The 25,895-nt window shown below is 47.2% G+C and overlaps 1 protein-coding gene across 2 annotated transcripts in view; it reads right to left on the bottom strand.

Moving 5' to 3' along the window:
- The window catches only part of mier1b (mesoderm induction early response 1b, transcriptional regulator), a 55,588-nt gene extending 46,773 nt beyond the window's left edge, over positions 1-8,815 (bottom strand). For both annotated transcript variants that reach the window (XM_084339391.1, XM_084339392.1), the window contains exons 1-3: positions 8,792-8,815; positions 7,554-7,699; positions 2,715-2,918 (exon numbers count right to left, since the gene is read on the bottom strand). In XM_084339391.1, the coding sequence (XP_084195517.1) occupies positions 2,715-2,918; positions 7,554-7,652 (303 nt within the window). In that variant the 5' untranslated portion in view covers positions 7,653-7,699; positions 8,792-8,815. The remainder of the gene's footprint in view (positions 1-2,714; positions 2,919-7,553; positions 7,700-8,791) is intronic.
- Between the last annotated feature and the right edge of the window lie 17,080 nt (positions 8,816-25,895).

The following is a 25,895-nucleotide window of genomic DNA, read 5'->3' as shown; positions in this document are numbered from 1 at the left end:
TTGATCATTGATATATCCCCCCCCCCCCAATATATAAATATTATCTAACCATAACTACGTAATTTCAATCAAATTAATAATACGCAATGACACTTAATAGCAAGTTTTTAAGTTTCCAAAGATTGTGTGACCCCCCACTTTAATGGTTTGATCCAGTGCCCACGGGCCACGGTTCGTCGGCATGACGTATACGACATGTTGGGGGAGGCGGCTTTTTCGAAAGCCCTTGAAAAATTCAGGCTGGATATTGGATAACATTGTGAGGATTATTCTTCGGTGTTTACATCAAAATGGAGCAAATCATCACGTAAGTCAAACACTGTGACTGTATACTAAATGCGCAAACAGATTGAAACTGAATATTTCTCGTATGGTGAGCCTCGGCGCTGCACCGAGTGAATCCAGAGATACGGGATGGTGCGCAGGCGCTGTGATCACCCAACGGCGGAAATAATGCCGCTTTGAGCAGTTTATAAAGAAATATTAAAAATATTTATTAGCAACGCCGAGCTTTCAAACCATCCCGTATCTCTGTGCGAACCCCTCGTGCAACTGTGAGCACCTTTTGTAATGTCTCTGTGATACTTGTATAACGAACGGTTCGGCCAGAACCAGTCCTTCATGGTAAATCTAGGTTGGTTTCCCATTGAGGAGCAAGTGACTGTGGATTCACTCGGTGCTGAGCAGTCATGAAAGGGGCTAGTATGGATGGACCCTGATGTAAACAAGACAAACGTCTTTCTCTGGTCTGCGTCCCCTTAACAATTGTGTGTATTGAGCCGTACTGTATTGTACCCATTCTGCAATCTGTTAAATAAAGTTTTCATTCATTCATTCATTCAGCCGCCGCGCTCACTGGGGCTATTGATAGCGTCAATTAGTTGTTGTTGTTGTTGTTGTTGGTACTGCCGCTGCGGATGAGAACGGGGCCGGAGGGGCTTTGGGAGGATGGGAAAGTTATTATTATTATTATAATAGTAATTGGCTATCATACGTGCCTAGCTAGCGTTAGCTAAAAGAGCCCTCGCAGTGAAGTTATTATTATTATAGCTATCATACTGCAATATAAACTGAGTTTTATAGTGAAAAGAGCAGCTTTATTTTGGTCAAGATTGAAGGCTCTATATTGCAGGAAATTGCACATACAGGTGTTCATTAAATGTAAAAAAATCTAAAAAAAAAAAGGTATAAAAAATAAAATAAAAAAAATCTTGCACCCCCACTTTCAACTATAACTAGGCGGCCATGGCCCTCACAGGAAAAAGTGTGGGGGCCCGTGGGGGGCACATGTGAGCAACGACCAGGAGGGGGAGGGGGGAATTGGCATAACGACAAAAAATGTGGACGGGAAAAAATGGATAAAAAAAAACTGTGTAGGACCCAGGCCTAGAACTGCACCCTGAGAGGGAGGTTCCAAGGGTCAAAGTGGGTATAAAACAGGAGAGAAGACTGTCACGTTTTAAACTGTGGATACCAAACAGAGAACGACTTTGAACTGTTGAACAGTAATCCAGAACTATTTGATTGCACTGTAAAGAAAATAATTGTATTTGATCTTACTCTTTTTATTATTGTCTATTTAAAACTGAATCAAACCATAAACAATGTGGCCTGTTGGGATGTTAGCTCCTAATGTGAAAAACTGTGATTTTATATGTCTGCACATTATGTCAGTCTTTTTTCTGTTGTGAAGCACTTTGAGCTGCAGTTTCTGTATGAAAGGTGCTATACAAATAAAGTTTATTATTATTATGATAGTAATAATGTTCTTAAATATGCCACACTCTTAAAATGTAATACCCACATGTCAGTACTACAGTGCATAATCAAATAATATATAATGATAATAAATCTCCTGGGATCCATCTCACAATAATACCAGTAGACACATCGGACCATGTTATTTGCCATTACAGACCAAACCCGGCCCCCCGCCAGAGAAAAGTAAAGTTATGTGGCCCCCGAGAACAAGGTTTGGGGACCCCTGGTCTGACCCTTCGACACAAGGACCTGTATGTGACACTAGACTAGAGGTTCAGTCATTTGGATGCTTCACAGGGTTCGTTTACATTTACGATATCTAAAAACACTGAAGTAAACCAAGTCATGATTAATTATGAATGTTGCAAAAAGCACGTTTTCCTTCTCAAACGTTTCAAGGGTAAAATTGATATCTGGCCAAATCAATACCGGCTCGGAGCTGTAAGAACTAAAGTTTGGCTTCTGTTACGTTTCAGTTTGAGGAGCCGTCTCAGGACACACACCGTACTCCTCTTCACCCCCCCGGTGCCCTAACCCGTCTCAGGACACACACCGTACTCCTCTTCACCTCCCCGGTGCCCTAACCCGTCTCAGGACACACACCTTCCTCCTCTTCACCTCCCCGGTGCCCTAACCCGTCTCAGGACACACACCGTACTCCTCTTCACCTCCCCGGTGCCCTAACCCGTCTCAGGACACACACCTTCCTCCTCTTCACCTCCCCGGTGCCCTAACCCGTCTCAGGACACACACCTTCCTCCTCTTCACCTCCCCGGTGCCCTAACCCGTCTCAGGACACACACCGTACTCCTCTTCACCTCCCCGGTGCCCTAACCCGTCTCAGGACACACACCTTCCTCCTCTTCACCTCCCCGGTGCCCTAACCCGTCTCAGGACACACACCTTACTCCTCTTCACCTCCCCGGTGCCCTAACCCGTCTCAGGACACACACCTTACTCCTCTTCAACTCCCCGGTGCTTCTGCTGCTCTCGTCGTTGTCCAAGTCCAAGTCCTCCTCTTCCTCCTCTTCCTCATCCTCCTCCTCCTCCTCCTCCTCCTCCTCTGGCTCATCTTCCTCCTCCTCCTCTTCCTCCGCTGGCGAACCGCCTCCATAACCGTATAGACTCAGCAGCTCATGGATGGGCATCTCGCCCTCCTGTTGGGACAAAGAGACAACATTTTGCTTTGTTAATAATAAGGTTTGAGATCAAAATAATTGTATTCACCAAAACACAAATCAGCATTTTAGAGGACAAGGAACTACTGGTAACTCTCTATTACATTTCAGTCACTGGAAATAATAATAATGGTAGGAGCCGAATTCTTTATTTCAGGATATGGTGAAAATTGTACTGTGTATTGCCACATTAGATAATAGTTTATCATCTTCTATAATTATTATATGTCATTATGTAAATCAAGATGGAGTCTTACCTGGTCTACTCCCCTTTACCTCCTATAGTATAATAATAATAATAATAATAATAATAATAATAATAATAATAATAATAATAATAATAACTTTATTTGTATAGCACTTTTCATAGAGGTTGCAGTTCAAAGTGCTTCACAACAGTAAAAAATACAGGCATAAGCGAGCATAAAAATTAAAAATGTAAATACAAAGAGATAGAGAGGTAGCAAGGTTAGGCAAATCACAGTTCTTCAGCAATACAAATAATAAAATAGAATAGATTAGATAGGAGTAAAAAAGTGCGGTTTGATTCAGTTTAAAATAGGCTAAAAATAATAAGATAGAACGGACAGTAAAAAGTGTGATAAGATTGTTCAATAAAGAAAAATATATAACAACAGAGCAGTGTATCGCTCTTAGTACTTTGAGTTTCCATCGCTCTTAACACTTTGAGTTTCTTTACAAAGTACAGTTCTAAGTTACCTTATAGAACAACAGAGCAGCGCGTCGCTCACAACAACAGAGCATCAGTCTAACATCAGAGAACCGACATATGAATTTCATTGGAAGTGTATGAAAGTAGGTAGGGTAAGAATATAGCAAGGTATGGTAAATCACAGTGTTTCGCATTAGGATCTAGCATCCCAATAGGCTCTCTGTTTACAGTTTGATTCAGTAATACAAATAATAAAAATAGTTTAAAATGATTCAGTTTAAAAATAGTCATCAGTAAGAAGTAAAAAGTGTGATCAAATAGTTCTCTTTACTAAAATTACAGTGCATACAGTAGGAGGTAATGAGATAAAATTAGCAGGTAGTCAGAGCTCAGGTAGGCCTCAGGTAGAGTGGTACCATACAGTTTTTGACCACACTTAATTGTAAGTCTATCTTGATTTACAAAACCTGTTTTGTTTGTTTTATAGTTATAGCAAGCTATAGGGAGGTGTAGTGGTTACTTCCTGGTCTATAGGGAGGTGTAGTGGTTACTTCCTGGTCTATAGGGAGGTGTAGTGGTTACTTCCTGGTCTATAGGGAAGTGTAGTGGTTACGTCATTGCCGTTTTTCGTGTTCCACCCGGCTCTGTCCAACCCGCGTGATTACGAAACCAAGCCGCATTTCTCGGAGACGCTCTCTGATTGGCCGACGCCTGTTTCTACACTGGTTAAGCTTAGGCACTCTTCGAAGTTGATTAAGGTTAGAGTTTGTCTTAGAGCAGGGCGATAGAACGCCAGGTAGTTTGCAGGCTGTTTGGCGTGGAAATGGGCAAAGACACACCTTACTGTAAATTGTACCTAAATTGTACCTCATCCCATTTCTGCTTTGCACTATATAGTATTGTATATTAGTACACTGCATAGTATTGTATATTATATGGTAACTCAGTTACGTCTATTCTGCATCGAACATTGTACATATGTCTATACTGAACACTGTGACCTCATTTTCTACTTCTAATTTACATGCTATACTAGGTTATTTGATACTTATCTTGTCTAGCACAGTCTCTGGAGCGTAACAGTAAGAAGCAGAGAGCGTCAGTCAGTGCCAATCAGAGAGCGTCTCAGAGAAATGCGGCTTGGTTTCGTAAGCACGCGTCCAACCCAATGCATTTCCCCATTGCCCATTTCTAAATCGTCTCGTTTAAAACAAATATAGTCCTATTGTCCGGGACAAGTAAAAAAAAATGGTCGGACAAGCATAATACAATTCATTATTCATCCACAAGCTATAGCTCAACTGGGGCTCGATATTCGATATTGTTATAAGTATAAAACAAATTATAATAATTTTAACAACAGATGTATGTTTATTTTGCAGCAATTCTTTGTCGTTGCCACCATCTTTAGTGTTACATCCCCTCACACTCCAGTTCTCAGGCTGCAGCTGGTTTGAAAGCGAAAGTAAACCGGCTTCTCTGCTGGCTGTGGCTCCAGGGGAGTTGAACAGTTCTGGCTCTGCTAGTTTCTTTTCTATCTTTTGGCGCTTTTTTGGTGGACAAACCACCGCTAGCACACATAGCCTACTGTGTACAGACGGTTTCAAAATGTATTTTAAATTAGAAAGCAAACAAAATAAATGGACAAGAGAAAAATAAATCTCAATTTGGTCAGTATTGTCATTTGGACAAGCAAAGCCATTACTTTAAGTTGCAGGCAAGAAAGACAAGTCTGTCCACTGTCTCTGGGTTTAAAACTGCCCTGTTGCAGGTCACAAAAAAAAGAAAAGAAATACATTTAGATTTTTTTCCCGATATTATTAAAATATATCACGATAATTATCGTTATATCGCCCAGCCCTCAACATGAAAATATTCGCAATTAAATCATAAAAAAAAATCGCCAAATTTGATTTCAACCAAAAATGCTTAAACAATAATGTTAGTGATAGAAGGGAACTCATTTCATGCAAAACTGGAAAGCTTTTCAATTTCCATGAGGCAGAATTGTTACAATAGCCGATAATCCATTTTCCCAATGATAAATCCCTATACGGGTGGAACAACCAGTGACGTCAGACTACACCTCCCTATTGGGGCTGTTGTGAAAATAAATACTTTGCTTTAAAATAAACCTTGTTTTATTTTTATAAAGTATGTCGGATCTCTACAATATTTCTCTGGACTGCAATTCAGAGCGTGGAGCCTCAAGGCAACGGGTCCATAGGATTGGGACTGGCTGTGTGACGGAGTGTATCCACCGTCACGATGGACTTCAAAGTGTTGTGAAGTGACTGTGGACGTTAGCGGTACTGCAAGTAACACATTGGTCGCCAGGGGTTGTGCCCATCATTGTACCCAGTCTGCCACCGTTGAAAGCCTATGCAGATGTTTACCTTCTTTGCAGGGCTATAACTTTTTTAATTTCATTGCTATATTGACATTACTATGGCCCATTCAACATCGATTATCCATCGTTCCGGATGTGGGAACGTTATATTTTTTCATTCAATTGTTGTGTTAATACCGTCTAGAATATAAGTATGTTTTTAAGCTTTTCTGCTGTAATTCCAAAAACGAGAGTTATAGGCCCTGACGCATATGATAGATTATCAATTGCCGTTTCTTTCCCATACACGCTATATTAAAAAATTCAAATGTATATGATCGGTATACATTATGCTTCATCATGCGTGAAGGAAAGGGGGGGGGGGGGTCGTTTATAATTCCTTGATCGTCAGTAACAGCTTTATTTAGTATGGGTTGATATATTGATCAGATGGTTTGCAGTGAAATGAATAAACAATCGGGCTGAAAATAACGTTACTGTCCTCTTACCGTTCGCCGCTGAGACTGGAGGAAAAAGATCCCAATTATTTGACGCCAATCTCCTAGATCAATTTCCGGTTTGTATGGCGCAATAAACGCCGAAATCATATCGATTATTACGTTTAGAAAGCGATCCAAATGCACTATAGTGTTTGTCTGGATCCACGTAACAAGATATTACTGCCGGAGGGCTTTCCTCGATGCACCAGCGCCACTTCCGGTTTTGGCGAGAGTGTAACTCGCCCGACCATTCACCAGGCGGCGGTATTGAGGCGTTGCAATCTCATACAGGGTCCCGCTGCAGTCCGGAGGTTGGCTGGATGAATAATGAATGCCATGGCGAAAAAATGAAATATTGATCCCAAAAACGATTTACGCCGTTGTTGGCGTTCAACGCATGGCGGGCAAAAACGGCGTAACTCGTTCTTGGCGACCAATGTGTTAAAAGGCATACAGACACCAAGTTACCAAAAAGTGAGTTCACCTCTTGGTATAGTGGTCTGCGATGTCGCCCGCGGCGCGGGAGACCGGGGTTAAACTCCCACTCAGAGCGACCCCTTAACAGGGGTCGAATCTACACACAACGCAGAGCGAGAACACACCTATGGGTTAGGGTTAGATCACACCAGCTACACCTATTTAGGTCTGTATTACATAACTTCCTACAGGAAGAGTGTCGCTGCTTTCTCTAATCGGGTCCCAGCTGCAAAACTGCAGAGTTACTGTATTGCCCTGTATTTTACTGTCGTACACTTTTACTGTTATGTAGACTGTTCTGTTTTGTGTTTTTATGTTTACGTGTGATGTATTGTGTATTGTGTACATGCACTTTTATTATGTTCTTGTGTGATGTACCGCACATTTTATTGCTGTCTGATGTTTTCGGGTGTTATTGCTGTCATCTTGGCCAGGTCTCCCTTGCAAAAGAGATCTTGTATCTCAATGGGACTTCCTGGTTAAATAAAGGTTAAAAAAAAAAAAAAAAAAAAAAAAAAAGCACGACACAAACACGCAGGGATGGACTGGGGACGGCGAGGAGAGCGGTTCAGAGACGGGACCGGCGGGCAGAAGAGGCAGGCTGAGGTAGTGAGCAGAATGCTGTTGGAACTCACCCGTGCAAGATCTTCAATCTCGTTGGGATTAGTCTCGTCTGCCTCGAGCATCTCCTCTTCCTCCAGCGTGCGCTCGTCATCGAAGTCGTGGACCAGCATGTCTGCGGACGGGTCGAACTCTTGGTCATCGCAACCCGCTGAACCTCCTGGGAGAAGAAGAACAGTTGTTGTGACGTCAAGACAATGTTGTCAAGCGACACAGCAGGTCAGGGCTCCTCCTACACATTTTACAAACTTTTTCCTGACATTTAATGTATTGACTGGATCTGAAGGTTTTTAATCAATGTTAAGAATGGCGTGTATAGTGTGGCATGGCAACTTTGCCATATCGCTGTAGCTTGTTGATTAATAATACTGTAGCAACACACTGCAGTACATGAAATGACAGTTTGTCTTAGGGCTGGCTGGGCGATATAACGATAGCGATATATTGTAATAATCGATATAAAAAAAAATATATAGAAAAAATTTATATCGCATTTTTTTTTTTTTGTGACCTGCAACAGGGCAGTTTTAAAACCAGAGACAGTGGACAGACTTGTCTTTCTTGCCTGCAACTTAAAGTAATGGTTTTGCTTGTCCAAATGACAATACTGACCAAATTGAGATTTATTTTTCTCGTCCATTTATTTTGTTTGCTTTCCAATTTAAAATACATTTTGAAACCATCTGTACACAGTAAGCTATGTGTGCTCACTGCTAGCAGAGCTAGTCTCCAGTCACGAGTCACGGTGCACATGTGCAGTGGTTTGTCCACCAAAAAAGCGCCAAAAGATAGAAAAGAAACTAGCAGAGCCAGAACTGTTCAACTCCTCTGGAGCCACAGCCAGCAGAGAAGCCGGTTTACTTTAGCTTTCAAACCAGCTGCAGCCTGAGAACTGGAGTGTGAGGGGATGTAACACTAAAGATGGCGGCAACAACAAAAAAAGGATTTCTGCAAAATAATATCATTTTTGGCCATATCGCCCAGCCCTACAACTATGTTATTATGTGTAACGTCAGCCATGTGTGTATCAGAACTGGACAGCAATATGTCCATACCTAAGCAAGCTTTTACTGCCATTTCCAAACTTAAATTATATAATTTATCATATAATTAATTGTCCACCCTTCCACACCATCCCTATTGCAAAGCATCAAGTACCATGAAAGGTCAGCATCCCAGATAAACCCAATTACTTTAAGTACATATCATGCATATTATTAGCCGCAAAAAGAAAAGCGTTATAATGGTTTACCTGCTGGGCTCGAACTCCCAACGGAGGGCTGCAAAACACGCACACAAAAAAAGTTACCACTGTTGCACAGCTATCACACACCTAAGGTGATTCGAACACACTTGACGTTAGGTTACATTATCCTCAGGTGTTTGGGGGGGGGGGGTCACCCGAGGACAAGCATCGCTGAGCAAGTGGGTGAAGGTGGGAGTCACAGGGTGAAGGTGGGGGTCAGGGTGCAGGTGGGGGTCAGGGTGCAGGTGGGAGTCACAGGGTGAAGGTGGGAGTCACAGGGTGCAGGTGGGAGTCACAGGGTGAAGGTGGGAGTCACAGGGTGAAGGTGGGAGTCACAGGGTGCAGGTGGGGGTCAGGGTGCAGGTGGGAGTCACAGGGTGAAGGTGGGGGTCAGGGTGCAGGTGGGGGTCAGGGTGCAGGTGGGAGTCACAGGGTGCAGGTGGGAGTCACAGGGTGAAGGTGGGAGTCACAGGGTGAAGGTGGGAGTCACAGGGTGCAGGTGGGAGTCACAGGGTGCAGGTGAAGGTGGGGGTCACAGGGTGCAGGTGAAGGTGGGAGTCACAGGGTGCAGGTGAAGGTGGGAGTCACAGGGTGAAGGTGGGAGTCACAGGGTGCAGGTGAAGGTGGGAGTCACAGGGTGCAGGTGAAGGTGGGAGTCACAGGGTGCAGGTGGGAGTCACAGGGTGCAGGTGGGAGTCACAGGGTGCAGGTGGGAGTCACAGGGTGCAGGTGGGAGTCACAGGGTGAAGGTGGGAGTCACAGGGTGCAGGTGGGAGTCACAGGGTGAAGGTGGGAGTCACAGGGTGCAGGTGGGAGTCACAGGGTGAAGGTGGGGGTCACAGGGTGAAGGTGGGGGTCACAGGGTGCAGGTGGGAGTCACAGGGTGAAGGTGGGGGTCACAGGGTGCAGGTGAAGGTGGGAGTCACAGGGTGAAGGTGGGGGTCACAGGGTGCAGGTGAAGGTGGGGGTCACAGGGTGCAGATGAAGGTGGGGGTCACAGGGTGCAGGTGAAGGTGGGGGTCAGGGTGCAGATGAAGGTGGGGGTCAGGGTGCAGCAGAAAGCGCGCCCGAACCTCGGCTCCAGACTAGAAGCTGTAGCAGCGCGTCCTGCAGAGACCAAACTAACAAAGACCCAGCCGCCTGAACTCAGAGCTAAACAGTGAACCGTACACATGAAACGGAGACACCAAATTAATTAAAAACAACGCGGGTTCTGATCCACGCTAATGTTGTATTCAAACCCCCCCCCCCCCCCCCCCAAGTGCACAAACCTGCCAGAAGAATAGACTCACGCCGAGCCGCTGCAGAAGTTAACTTGAGCTAATAAATAGCATCATCAACTCTGCCGGACGGCAGCTAACGCGTCTCTGAGCTCATGCCGTGTTCGCTACACGGGCTTCTTCGGGTGATGGGTTAATCAATCAAAATGATCATAATGATGATGATCAGTGAAACCAGCTCTAGGTGCAGGATAAGTTAATGTGTATTTATGGCTGAAGAACAGCTCAACCCCCAGACACCTCTGTTAGCTGCTAGCCGTTAGCTAGCTGCTCACTGTTAGCCTCAGTGTTAGCTGCTCGCTGTTAGCCTCAGAGATAGCTGTTAGCTGTTAGCCTCAGAGCTAGTTGTTAGCTGTTAGCCTCAGAGCTAGTTGTTAGCTGTTAGCCTCAGAGCTAGTTGTTAGCTGTTAGCCCCAGAGCTAGTTGTTAGCTGTTAGCCTCAGAGCTAGCTGCAGTGCTAAGCTAGCTACCGTTAAACCTGAAGTTTACTAAACATAATAACAGATATGGATGTAACATCTTAAAAGGCAAACACCTGCTTTAGTGAGTGTGTACGACAACAGATATAGACCCCCTCCTCCATAACCAGCTAAACCAACCGCGAGAAGAAAAGAAACAATTTTATTTTCCCCCGAATATTTATGAGACTGTCCTCCTACCTCCGCCATGTTGGATCCTGGAGGGGGGGGCGGGGTCAGGGGTCAGCGGATACACGGCCCCGCCCACACGGTCTGCAGCATCATGAGAATAATATACAGTTAATTGTTATTTGACAAATTGAATAACAATAAAAATGAACGTAGTTTTACCGTAATAAAATAGACACGGTATCATAGGCCCTAGTCTTATCTAAAGTGTAATTGTAAAATATATATTTAATTCATTATTATTATTATTATTATTATTATTATTATTATTATTATTATTATTATTATTATTATTATTATTATTATTATTATTATTATTATTATTATTATTATATACAGGATCTATGAGTAACAGTACTGTATATTTGAATACCGTATATGTCACAAATGTATCAGTACTATACCTATATGTCCCTATGCCATAAATGTCATGTATGTTGAGTATGTCATAAATGTCACTATGAATTGAAAATGGGGGACCCTGATGTAAACAAGACAAACGTCTTTCTCTGGTCTGCATCCCCTTAACAATTGTGTGTATTGAGCCGTACTGTATTGTACCCATTCTGCAATCTGTTAAATAAAGTATTCATTCATTCATCCATTCATTATTCAGTAATAATAATAAATAATAATACACTTTATTTGTATAGCCCCTTTCATACAGAAACTGCAGCTCAAAGTGCTTCACAACAGAAAAAAGACAGGCAATAGAATGAGCAAATAAAGTGCAGACATATAAAATCACAGTTTTTCACATTAGGATCTAACATGATTGATTGATTGAAAATTGCAGAATGGGTAGAGTACAGTACAGCTCAATACACACAATTGTTAAGGGGATGCAGACCAGAGAAAGACTTTCGTCTTGTTTATATCAGGGTCCCCCATTTTCAATTCATAGTGACATTTATGACATACATGACATACAGATAAGACAGTATGGTTACATCTAGACATTTATGACATACCAGGTCTACAAATGTACAGTAGTTTATGAGTACAAAAAGAGTCTGATTGTAAAATATATATTTAATTCATTAGTATTATTCATGCTAAACGTATTCCATAACTATCACATAATATATTGCATCATTACTTTGAGAATTCTCACTGTGTTTCATGACTCGGTTCACGATGGACAATAAACACATGGGATATGTCATGTTGATTTACCCACGAGGTAATGCTCACAGATTATACCATGTTGCTACGTGGAAAGCCATTGCCTCAATCTGTTTTATGAAGAATGTGTAACAGGATATCTCCCTAGAGATCCATTAGGAAACACTTTGCTGAAGCCATGGCCATAAACCACACGTCATTCTCTGACACAAACATCAACGCATCTCTTTAACATTTAAGAAATGGATTTAACCACTCTGTCTCCCAATGGCCTAAATTCACACGTGTCGCCCAAATGGCCACATTGTCATCCGCTGTTAAATGGCAAATGATGATTACCAACGGGGAATTCACTAATATGGTCAACGGGACAAAGAAATGACCCGAGGAGGCGCGTGGCATCACGATAGAAGCCGTGTATAAAAGGGCCGGCCTGGGACCGGTGTCTTCATCGAGTCGGCGAAGGAAGAGGACCTGTGAGAAGTCCATCTGCTGTGTCTCTGGAGCCAAACAGCCACCATGAGGTCCCCGCTGCCGCTGCTGCTGCTGCTGTGTGTGCTGTACGTAGCCTGGGTCCAGGCGGGCCAGCTGATCCAGACGCAGGAGCGCTCACAAGCTCTGAGGCTGTGCGGCCGGGAGCTCCTGCGGGCCGTGGTGTACACCTGTGGAGGGTCCAGGTGGAGGAGGGTGGTCAGAGAGGGTAATACTGCACCAGCAGCGAGGGGTCGACACCAGCGGAACGTGAACCAGGCCCTGACCACACTGTGCTGCCAGATAGGCTGTCTGAAGAGTGACCTCTCTAGGCTGTGCTGACCAGGAGCACGCGTCCGGCGGAGGCCTCGTCCCCCGAGACACACACTTCAAGGCGGCGACAAGTGGAATGACAATGGCAATGCAATTTGATTGTTTGCTTGTAAAGATGGTTTAATACAAATAATAAAAATAATCATTTCTTCACCAAGTCTTGTTTCAACAAATGTAATTCCAAATAAGGAAAAGTCTGTCCACAGAATATCAGCATAAGTACAATAAAAGCATGTTATCAAAATCCGCAGGAGTAGACAGAGACTGTATTTTCATTGACCAAAGTCAAGATGACACTACGTGTAAATGAACAGGAGGCTAGCAGGTGTGTTGATGATTAGAATCAGTCAAAAACACAACACGAGGAGAAGACAGTTGGTGGCATCTGGGAGTGTCGGGGAGCGGGACTCACTCCAAGAACACAGCGTAGACACTGGCCACGGCCAAGAGAGTGTCGGGGAGCGGGACTCACTCCAAGAACACAGCGTAGACACTGGCCACGGCCAAGAGAGTGTCGGGGAGCGGGACTCACTCCAAGAACACAGCGTAGACACTGGCCACGGCCAAGAGAGTGTCGGGGAGCGGGACTCACTCCAAGAACACAGCGTAGACACTGGCCACGGCCAAGAGAGTGTCGGGGAGCGGGACTCACTCCAAGAACACAGCGTAGACACTGGCCACGGCCAAGAGAGTGTCGGGGAGCGGGACTCACTCCAAGAACACAGTGTAGACACTGGCCACGGCCAAGAGAGTGTCGGGGAGCGGGACTCACTCCAAGAACACAGCGTAGACACTGGCCACGGCCAAGAGGGTGTCGGGGAGCGGGACTCACTCCAAGAACACAGCGTAGACACTGGCCACGGCCAAGAGAGTGTCGGGGAGCGGGACTCACTCCAAGAACACAGCGTAGACACTGGCCACGGCCAAGAGAGTGTCGGGGAGCGGGACTCACTCCAAGAACACAGCGTAGACACTGGCCACGGCCAAGAGAGTGTCGGGGAGCGGGACTCACTCCAAGAACACAGCGTAGACACTGGCCACGGCCAAGAGAGTGTCGGGGAGCGGGACTCACTCCAAGAACACAGCGTAGACACTGGCCACGGCCAAGAGAGTGTCGGGGAGCGGGACTCACTCCAAGAACACAGCGTAGACACTGGCCACGGCCAAGAGAGTGTCGGGGAGCGGGACTCACTCCAAGAACACAGCGTAGACACTGGCCACGGCCAAGAGAGTGTCGGGGAGCGGGACTCACTCCAAGAACACAGCGTAGACACTGGCCACGGCCAAGAGAGTGTCGGGGAGCGGGACTCACTCCAAGAACACAGCGTAGACACTGGCCACGGCCAAGAGAGTGTCGGGGAGCGGGACTCACTCCAAGAACACAGCGTAGACACTGGCCACGGCCAAGAGAGTGTCGGGGAGCGGGACTCACTCCAAGAACACAGCGTAGACACTGGCCACGGCCAAGAGAGTGTCGGGGAGCGGGACTCACTCCAAGAACACAGCGTAGACACTGGCCACGGCCAAGAGGGTGTCGGGGAGCGGGACTCACTCCAAGAACACAGCGTAGACACTGGCCACGGCCAAGAGGGTGTCGGGGAGCGGGACTCACTCCAAGAACACAGCGTAGACACTGGCCACGGCCAAGAGAGTGTCAGGGAGCGGGACTCACTCCAAGAACACAGCGTAGACACTGGCCACGGCCAAGAGAGTGTCGGGGAGCGGGACTCACTCCAAGAACACAGCGTAGACACTGGCCACGGCCAAGAGAGTGTCGGGGAGCGGGACTCACTCCAAGAACACAGCGTAGACACTGGCCACGGCCAAGAGAGTGTCGGGGAGCGGGACTCACTCCAAGAACACAGCGTAGACACTGGCCACGGCCAAGAGAGTGTCGGGGAGCGGGAGTCACTCCAAGAACACAGCGTAGACACTGGCCACGGCCAAGAGAGTGTCGGGGAGCGGGACTCACTCCAAGAACACAGCGTAGACACTGGCCACGGCCAAGAGAGTGTCAGGGAGCGGGACTCACTCCAAGAACACAGCGTAGACACTGGCCACGGCCAAGAGAGTGTCGGGGAGCGGGACTCACTCCAAGAACACAGCGTAGACACTGGCCACGGCCAAGAGGGTGTCGGGGAGCGGGACTCACTCCAAGAACACAGCGTAGACACTGGCCACGGCCAAGAGAGTGTCGGGGAGCGGGACTCACTCCAAGAACACAGCGTAGACACTGGCCACGGCCAAGAGAGTGTCGGGGAGCGGGACTCACTCCAAGAACACAGCGTAGACACTGGCCACGGCCAAGAGAGTGTCGGGGAGCGGGACTCACTCCAAGAACACAGCGTAGACACTGGCCACGGCCAAGAGAGTGTCGGGGAGCGGGACTCACTCCAAGAACACAGCGTAGACACTGGCCACGGCCAAGAGAGTGTCGGGGAGCGGGACTCACTCCAAGAACACAGCGTAGACACTGGCCACGGCCAAGAGAGTGTCGGGGAGCGGGACTCACTCCAAGAACACAGCGTAGACACTGGCCACGCCCAAGAGAGTGTCGGGGAGCGGGACTCACTCCAAGAACACAGCGTAGACACTGGCCACGGCCAAGAGAGTGTCGGGGAGCGGGACTCACTCCAAGAACACAGCGTAGACACTGGCCACGGCCAAGAGAGTGTCGGGGAGCGGGACTCACTCCAAGAACACAGCGTAGACACTGGCCACGGCCCAGAGAGTGTCAGGAAGCGGGACTCACTCCAAGAACACAGCGTAGACACTGGCCACGGCCAAGAGAGTGTCAGGGAGCGGGACTCACTCCAAGAACACAGCGTAGACACTGGCCACGGCCAAGAGAGTGTCGGGGAGCGGGACTCACTCCAAGAACACAGCGTAGACACTGGCCACGGCCAAGAGAGTGTCAGGGAGCGGGACTCACTCCAAGAACACAGCGTAGACACTGGCCACGGCCAAGAGAGTGTCGGGGAGCGGGACTCACTCCAAGAACACAGCGTAGACACTGGCCACGGCCAAGAGAGTGTCGGGGAGCGGGACTCACTCCAAGAACACAGCGTAGACACTGGCCACGGCCAAGAGAGTGTCGGGGAGCGGGACTCACTCCAAGAACACAACGTAGACACTGGCCACGGCCCAGAGAGTGTCAGGGAGCGGGACTCACTCCAAGAACACAGCGTAGACACTGGCCACGGCCAAGAGAGTGTCAGGGAGCGGGACTCACTCCAAGAACACAGCGTAGACACTGGCCACGGCCAAGAGAGTGTCGGGGAGCGGGACTCACTCCAAGAACACAGCGTAGACACTGGCCACGGCCAAGAGAGTGTCAGGGAGCGGGACTCACTCCAAGAACACAGCGTAGACACTGGCCACGGCCAAGAGAGTGTCGGGGAGCGGGACTCACTCCAAGAACACAGCGTAGACACTGGCCACGGCCAAGAGAGTGTCAGGGAGCGGGACTCACTCCAAGAACACAGCGTAGACACTGGCCACGGCCAAGAGAGTGTCGGGGAGCGGGACTCACTCCAAGAACACAGCGTAGACACTGGCCACGGCCAAGAGAGTGTCGGGGAGCGGGACTCACTCCAAGAACACAGCGTAGACACTGGCCACGGCCAAGAGAGTGTCAGGGAGCGGGACTCACTCCAAGAACACAGCGTAGACACTGGCCACGGCCAAGAGAGTGTCGGGGAGCGGGACTCACTCCAAGAACACAGCGTAGACACTGGCCACGGCCAAGAGAGTGTCAGGGAGCGGGACTCACTCCAAGAACACAGCGTAGACACTGGCCACGGCCAAGAGAGTGTCGGGGAGCGGGACTCACTCCAAGAACACAGCGTAGACACTGGCCACGGCCAAGAGAGTGTCGGGGAGCGGGACTCACTCCAAGAACACAGCGTAGACACTGGCCACGGCCAAGAGAGTGTCAGGGAGCGGGACTCACTCCAAGAACACAGCGTAGACACTGGCCACGGCCAAGAGAGTGTCGGGGAGCGGGACTCACTCCAAGAACACAGCGTAGACACTGGCCACGGCCAAGAGAGTGTCAGGGAGCGGGACTCACTCCAAGAACACAGCGTAGACACTGGCCACGGCCAAGAGAGTGTCGGGGAGCGGGACTCACTCCAAGAACACAGCGTAGACACTGGCCACGGCCAAGAGAGTGTCGGGGAGCGGGACTCACTCCAAGAACACAGCGTAGACACTGGCCACGGCCAAGAGAGTGTCGGGGAGCGGGACTCACTCCAAGAACACAGCGTAGACACTGGCCACGGCCAAGAGAGTGTCGGGGAGCGGGACTCACTCCAAGAACACAGCGTAGACACTGGCCACGGCCAAGAGAGTGTCGGGGAGCGGGACTCACTCCAAGAACACAGCGTAGACACTGGCCACGGCCAAGAGAGTGTCGGGGAGCGGGACTCACTCCAAGAACACAGCGTAGACACTGGCCACGGCCAAGAGAGTGTCAGGGAGCGGGACTCACTCCAAGAACACAGCGTAGACACTGGCCACGGCCAAGAGAGTGTCGGGGAGCGGGACTCACTCCAAGAACACAGCGTAGACACTGGCCACGGCCAATAGAGTGTCAGGGAGCGGGACTCACTCCAAGAACACAGCGTAGACACTGGCCACGGCCAAGAGAGTGTCAGGGAGCGGGACTCACTCCAAGAACACAGCGTAGACACTGGCCACGGCCAAGAGAGTGTCGGGGAGCGGGACTCACTCCAAGAACACAGCGTAGACACTGGCCACGGCCAAGAGAGTGTCAGGGAGCGGGACTCACTCCAAGAACACAGCGTAGACACTGGCCACGGCCAAGAGAGTGTCGGGGAGCGGGACTCACTCCAAGAACACAGCGTAGACACTGGCCACGGCCAAGAGAGTGTCGGGGAGCGGGACTCACTCCAAGAACACAGCGTAGACACTGGCCACGGCCAAGAGAGTGTCGGGGAGCGGGACTCACTCCAAGAACACAGCGTAGACACTGGCCACGGCCAAGAGGGTGTCGGGGAGCGGGACTCACTCCAAGAACACAGCGTAGACACTGGCCACGGCCAAGAGGGTGTCGGGGAGCGGGACTCACTCCAAGAACACAGCGTAGACACTGGCCACGGCCAAGAGAGTGTCGGGGAGCGGGACTCACTCCAAGAACACAGCGTAGACACTGGCCACGGCCAAGAGAGGTCTGTTCTTGAAGCTGTGGGAGGAGAAGGTGTCGCTGGTCGCGTCCCAAAGGCATGTTCTGGTCACCGAGCTGGCCGATGGTGACGAGGACGATGATCTCCTATCTGGGGGTCATCAGATCCTTCACTCTGGCCTTTATTACCTGGGGGGGGGGGGGGGTGTGTAATCAGAATAGAAGAGCCATAAAGAATTTTAAGGTCAAACAAGGTAAAGATTTCAGTTTTATGCACTTTTTTGGAATTGAATATAAATGAGCGCTTGCTAGAACAGCAGCTACCCTTTCACCACCGAGGTGCAGCCTCTTCTCATTGGATGTCCCTCTGGTCCTGATGAATTGAAAATGGGGGACCCTGATCTAAACAAGACGAAAGTCTTTCTCTGGTCTGCATCCCCTTAACAATTGCGTGTATTGAGCCGTACTGTATTGTACCCATTCTGTGCAATCTGTTAATACATATTTCAATCAATCAATCAAACCTCTCTTACCTCAGATATGGTCTCGGTCATCTGCCGACACAGCTCGGCGTCGTAGCTCGTTCACCGTGACCACAGGGGGGCAGCTGCCCAGCACCACCTCCTCTTCAGTACTAACTCACCGTGACCACAGGGGGGCAGCTGCCCAGCACCACCTCCTCTTCAGTACTAACTCACCGTGACCACAGGGGGGCAGCTGCCCAGCACCACGTCCTCTTCAGTACTAACTCACCGTGACCACAGGGGGGCAGCTGCCCAGCACCACGTCCTCTTCAGTACTAACTCACCGTGACCACAGGGGGGCAGCTGCCCAGCACCACCTCCTCTTCAGTACTAACTCACCGTGACCACAGGGGGGCAGCTGCCCAGCACCACGTCCTCTTCAGTACTAACTCACCGAGGAGAGCATTTTGATTGTGTTGTCCTGGGAACCCTCGATCTAGGGGGCGGGCCTTCCCCATCCCCGCCCCCAGTGGTTAAAGAGACCGTCAATCATTTCCAGTGCCAACTCAAGGATCTTGTACCAATAAATAATCAGGATTTGACTACTGTGTGTATTATTGTACAAACCCCTGTTCATATAGTCATGATCTATATTTAGTTTATCTGCATACATAAAATAAAGAGAGAGAGATCAATGTCCAATATTTCACCTTCTTTATTACCAAGTAAAACAGATATTACATTATACTTTTTTATATATTTACTCTCAAAATCTTTGGATGGGAAATTTACATGAAATGTTTGCATATTCTGTGTCTTATGCAGTGAATAGTATACAGACAAAAAAGTTATTTTATAGAAAAAAAATATATAAGCATAAAAGAAAAACGCACACACACATAAGGCAAATAAAGAATTATCACCAACAAAATATTTATGAACTGCTGAATCCTATCACCAAAAGAGAGCCAAGTGACATTTGTTGTGTGTTATTTTTCTTTCCAAATTCCACCAAAGACCAGTAAGGCTTAAATAATATAACCAGGGTTCCAAACTGATTCAAGTCAAGACGTCAAAAGTGTTCAATAAAATAATCAAATGCATGTTCAAATGTTCTTGACGATATCAAAAGCGTGGGGGAAGTGATCACGATGGCCATACGACGTGTCATGAATATGTCTCCCTGGGATGATGGTCAAACAGCCAACATACAGAAAAGGTATAATGGAGTTGCATGTTGCAATATCAATGGATGCATTGAAACCGCAGCAAGTGGGTGGAGCTTAACCCTTTCACTGCCACACGACAGCCGGTTAACCCTTTCACTGTGACGATACAGAAGGTTAGCCCTTTACTATCACACAACCGACGGCGATGCTCCATCGTTAGCTCCACGGATTGTGGTGTGGCAGTGAAAGGGTTAAAGGTGCACTATGTAGTTTTGTGAGAGTCAGAGAAGTGAATCATTTCTAAGGTATATTTTCTTAACTGAATAAACAAACGGTCCTCCCAGAGGGAAGCCGGATCCCCGGGACACTGTTTGAAGCTAGAGAGCTTCCTGAAAAGTTATTATTTCATTGCCGTCGTTTATATATTGTGTTGTTTTCATTTATGATAACACAAGATAGAATAATACAAATAAAAAAATTGAATGTCTTTCGCAGGCTCTGAAAACAACCCCCCCCCCCCCCTCTGAATCTGCATAGTGCTCCTTTAAAGTGAAGGCAAACAGAATAGTTTGGATTTCAATAACACATGGAGAGCATGCATCAACATCTGGACATGGATACATTGGCATTGCAGTGGTTTAAGTGGTGATAAACAAATGCAGATTTCATGCTGTACCCTCTGGGATGATGCATCGTGGACAGTCACAGCATTTATTCAAGAAATCTATACGTTGAAAGAAACGGACGAGGATGAACAGAGATTTGAAACGTGTTGTTATGTAAACCTAATGTATCATACGGGCTAACAACAATAAATTAATAGACAATCACAGACACCATGTGTCCAAAGAGATATTTGAAGAAACATATTTATTTTTATGTACACTTTTTACACTTAAGTCTTTTAAATATTGCTATTAGAAAATGATAAAACACCTATTTACTCCACATGGTGGAAAAACAATAAAATAAATCAACAAGAGGGACATATATCATATAGTGCTGTACTCTTGATACTAGACAATACTTTTCCATATTCTGCAGTGTCCATAATGTTAAGCCTATTAGCCAAGACCTCTGACAAAGTTCCTTATCCAAGGATTTGGCTCAGTCATGAAACATCGTCAAAGGCAACTCTCAACCAACTAGCCTGTGAGACAGTCCACTCTGACCTGACTCAACCAACTAGCCTGTGAGACAGTCCACTCTGACCTGACTCAACCAACTAGCCTGTGAGACAGTCCACTCTGACCTGACTCAACCAACTAGCCTGTGAGACAGTCCACTCTGACTCAACCAACTAGCCTGTGAGACAGTCCACTCTGACCTGACTCAACCAACTAGCCTGTGAGACAGTCCACTCTGACCTGACTCAACCAACTAGCCTGTGAGACAGTCCACTCTGACCTGACTCAACCAACTAGCCTGTGAGACAGTCCACTCTGACTCAACCAACTAGCCTGTGAGACAGTCCACTCTGACTCAACTCAACCAACTAGCCTGTGAGACAGTCCACTCTGACCTGACTCAACCAACTAGCCTGTGAGACAGTCCACTCTGACCTGACTCAACCTGCCACCATCCAGTAGATTTCTTTTTCTCTTTTAGACATGCATCATGAATCTTATATTCAGAGTGCTGATGTGTAAAATATAGTTGACCTCCTGAAGTCGTAAAGTGGCTTAGAACAGCGCTACCAAAGATATAACATCTGTGTCACGCATGACATGACAGAATCTGACCTGTAGGTGGCAGTGTCTAAATCAGGCCGCAGGTTTGCTACCGAGCAGACCTTGACCCGTGGGTTATTTGGTTGAACCCGTCGAGGACAACCAGCAAGCAAACCCCCCATACTACACATGTTTCATATTCTCCCGTTCCATTTCCATTGTTCATCCGTATTATTTGAATGTTCTATTGACGTTATCTTGTACAGTGCATCTTCCATGACCACCGGTTAGAGAGAGAGAGAGAGAGAGAGAGAGAGAGAGAGAGAGAGAGAGAGAGAGAGAGGAAAAAGAACAGAAATAAATAAGGCTGGATCACTGTATGAACGCACACACTGATGAAAAGTTAAGCTAATTGGAACAAAGATGGCGGGTCTGCCTACATACTGTATTTCCTCCATATTAATATAAACCCACTACTTTACTGGGCGCACAAAACTAATCATCTGGTCACTACTTGCATAAACTCAGCAGCGGCCTACTGAGGACAGAGTGGTATAAAGACAATACCCTGGTGTGTGTGTGTGTGTGTGTGTGTGTGTGTGTGTGTGTGTGTGTGTGTGTGTGTGTGTGTGTGTGTGTGTGTGTGTGTGTGTGTGTGTGTGTGTGTGTGTGTGTGTGTGTGTGTGCGCGCATGTGTCTCGTTATTACATCTCCGTTAACCCTTTCACTGCCACACGACAGAAGGTTAACCCTTTGCTATCACACAACCGACGGCGATGCTCCATCATTAGCATCATTAGCTCCGCATCCGTCGGTTGTGTGATATAGTAAAGGGCTAACCTTCTGTATTGTGGCAGTGAAAAGGTTAACCGGCTGTCGTGTGGCAGTGAAAGGGTTAATCCTTTTCTGCCCAAGTTAAAGGTTTCAGACGTCTCTCTAGGATCCAAGGTCTCTCTCTCTCCCTCTCCGACCGACCGTCACACAGTCCTGGCTGCCGCTCTCGTCCACTAGTTATCAGCCAAGTATCTACCTGTGAAGGAGAGGACAAACAGAGAGAAGCTTAAATACACATTATTATTACATGGCGTTTTAACATTCGCCAAAATGCTTGATTGTGATTGGTCAATAGCGCTCGGTGGCCCCTGACAGCGGTCAGTTATTTCTCGATAACGGACCGCTGCTATGGGCAACGCGCAATAATGACCGCTGATACGGGTAACACAGCGCTATTGACCAATCACAATCAAGCGTTTTGGTGGCAGACGGTCACGAGAGCTGAGCTCAGCATGTGCACAGCTGCACTCGTCAGGTGATCAGACCACACACCTGCCGGCTGCCGGCGATGATGACAGAGGAGGAGCCACAGAACAACTGCGTCTGCATTTGATCTTGTCTTGTCGATGGTGTAAAATGAATTGGGTATATTGTTAGTAAGTTAGCCATGTAATAAGCGGGATAATGTATAGCTATACTCGGTCATTGTTGCAAAATAATTGACCTTCACTGCGTTTAGAGTGTGGTGGCAGAATGCCATATAAATATACCAACATCCTATAAAATAGATTACATCCACGTATGAATACCGGTCATTACAAAAACACATGTGGTTTTGGAGAGGGTGGCCATTTTGGCCGGGTTCCAGATGCAATGTGTGTGAACTTGTGTGTTGCGGCTGGATGAATACCTGAGTTGTTGACAGACAAGAAATGTCTGACACTTGTATATTCTGAGAACGTCATTTGTCCATTAGCAAGCACTCTTCAAGCACTCTTCAAGCACTCTTCAAGCACTCTTCAGCAAGCTCGAATGAACCGGCCCCTTGTGCTTTCACAGTTGACCGTGTCAGAGACTCCAGTCTCTCTTATACTCAGTTGACTGATTTGAAAAAGCACTTAAACTTGACCTCAAATCCCCTCGGCTTTCTGCAATGTCACAATGAAAAACACATCTCATGTAACTCACACCCCCTAAATCTCCACCAATGAAATAGTAGACTGCAGATCCTACCAATAGGAAAATGACCCTCCTATGGTTGTAAACATGCCAAGAATAAGAGTATAAGTAGTGCCTCCGAGATTATGATGTTAGGACTTGTTGAAACTTCATTGTTAACTCATTGAATAAACAATCTCCTCCTGTTCATCCGTCCGATCTGATCTGTGTGCCGTCTGTGTCTCTGACTTCAACCCTGATTCATGTTTGGCTACTACATTTAATCAGGGTAATTTAAATAGTTGTTAATCAAGGTAATTAACTACAAGAGAACACCTCGGCGAGGCGCCTCTGTGTTCTAAACTCCGTGTCGGTCAATTATTTTGCGACAATGACAAGCATCCCTTACTTAAATGAATGGCTTCGATCTCATAAAACCATTAATGTCACTTTGTTTTACAGTTTCATGTTAATTTGTTTAGACTAATTTGTTGTTGTTTTTGTTATTATTATTACTTTGATTATTATTGTTATCATTATTATTATCTTAATATTATGAAATCTTTTTATGAACTTATTTCACTTTACCTTTGTTTTTGTGTTTAACAAAATACAAATGTATCCGATGATTTAATGAGTTGAGGCCCATCTGGGTCGCTGGCCTCGACTCAGCACCTTTATACACTTTCTGTCACGGTCAATGTTTTTTTACTGTTTTGCTGAAATGGTGCGAAATAAAGAAATAAAATAAAAAAATCTCAAGGTGGAGAATTCCATTCCAGCCACTCCAGTCCAATTTCACTCCAGATGGTGTGTCTCTCTCTCTGTGTGAGTGTGTGCTTAGGGGTGTGTCTCTCTCTCTGTGTGAGTGTGTGCTTAGGGGTGTGTCTCTCTCTCTCTGTGTGTGTGTGTGTCTCTCTCTGTGTGTGTGTGTCTCTCTCTCTCTGTGTGTGTGTCTCTCTCTCTCTGTGTGTGTGTCTCTCTCTCTCTGTGTGTGTGTGTGTGTGTGTGTGTGTGTGTGCTTAGGGGTGTAACGGCACACAAACACCACGGTTCGGTACGTACCTCGGTTTTGAAGCCACGGTTCGGTACGGGTTTTCGGTACAGTGGGGTAAAGTTTGGCTTTCCATGTTCCACTCAGGGGTGATGTAGTGTGCAGTACCTAACTGTACTTGTAGGGTGATGTAGTGTGCAGTAACTAACTGTACCTGTAGGGTGATGTAGTGTGCAGTAACTAACTGTACCTGTAGGGTGATGTAGTGTGCAGTAACTAACTGTACTTGTAGGGCTGTCAACGAATATTATTTTTTTTATAATTTTTTTCACTTTTTCTGTAGTTTGCTCCCATCCCAATTTAGTCGTTATGCCAATTCCCTTCCTGGTCGTTGCGCGCATTGCTCCACTGTCGGCCTGGGGAGGGTGTAGAACTACCACACGCCTCCTCCGATACATGTGGAGTCGCCAGCCGCTTCTTTTCACCCGACAGCGAGGACTCTCACCGGGGGAACGTAACGCGTGCGGAGGTTCACGCTATCACCCCCGATCCCCTCCCTGCTGAACAGGTGCCCCGACCGACCAGTAGGAGTCGCTGTTTACAACGATCAGGACGCGTGAATATTCTCCAGCCGTACTGAACCTTAGGTCCATACGTGTTCGTTACACCCCTGTGTGTGTGATACGTGTTCGTTACCCCCTGTGTGTGATACGTGTTCGTTACACTGTGTGTGTGATACGTGTTCGTTACACCCCTGTGTGTGATACGTGTTCGTTACACCCCTGTGTGTGATACGTGTTCGTTACACCCCTGTGTGTGTGATACGTGTTCGTTACCCCCTGTGTGTGTGATACGTGTTCGTTACACTGTGTGTGTGATACGTGTTCGTTACACCCCTGTGTGTGATACGTGTTCGTTACACCCCTGTGTGTGATACGTGTTCGTTACACCCCTGTGTGTGAGACGAGGACGATGATCTCCTATCTGGGGGTCATCAGATCCTTCACTCTGGCCTTTATTACCTGGGGGGGGGGGGGGGGGGTGTAATCAGAATAGAAGAGCCATAAAGAATTTTAAGGTCAAACAAGGTAAAGATTTCAGTTTTATGCACTTTTTTGGAATTGAATATAAATGAGCGCTTGCTAGAACAGCAGCTACCCTTTCACCACCGAGGTGCAGCCTCTTCTCATTGGATGTCCCTCTGGTCCTGATGAATTGAAAATGGGGGACCCTGATCTAAACAAGACGAAAGTCTTTCTCTGGTCTGCATCCCCTTAACAATTGCGTGTATTGAGCCGTACTGTATTGTACCCATTCTGTGCAATCTGTTAATACATATTTCAATCAATCAATCAAACCTCTCTTACCTCAGATATGGTCTCGGTCATCTGCCGACACAGCTCGGCGTCGTAGCTCGTTCACCGTGACCACAGGGGGGCAGCTGCCCAGCACCACGTCCTCTTCAGTACTAACTCACCGTGACCACAGGGGGGCAGCTGCCCAGCACCACGTCCTCTTCAGTACTAACTCACCGTGACCACAGGGGGGCAGCTGCCCAGCACCACCTCCTCTTCAGTACTAACTCACCGTGACCACAGGGGGGCAGCTGCCCAGCACCACGTCCTCTTCAGTACTAACTCACCGAGGAGAGCATTTTGATTGTGTTGTCCTGGGAACCCTCGATCTAGGGGGCGGGCCTTCCCCATCCCCGCCCCCAGTGGTTAAAGAGACCGTCAATCATTTCCAGTGCCAACTCAAGGATCTTGTACCAATAAATAATCAGGATTTGACTACTGTGTGTATTATTGTACAAACCCCTGTTCCAGTGGAGGCTGCTGACCAAATTTTTAGGTGAAGCACAAATTATTATATTATATTA

The sequence above is a fragment of the Notolepis coatsorum genome (assembly GCF_963971535.1).
Source record: "Notolepis coatsorum genome assembly, contig: SCAFFOLD_190, whole genome shotgun sequence".
Classification (NCBI taxonomy): Eukaryota; Metazoa; Chordata; class Actinopteri; order Aulopiformes; family Paralepididae; genus Notolepis; species Notolepis coatsorum.
Note: the sequence above shows the minus strand (reverse complement) of the source record. Positions and strands in the feature narration are given on the sequence as shown.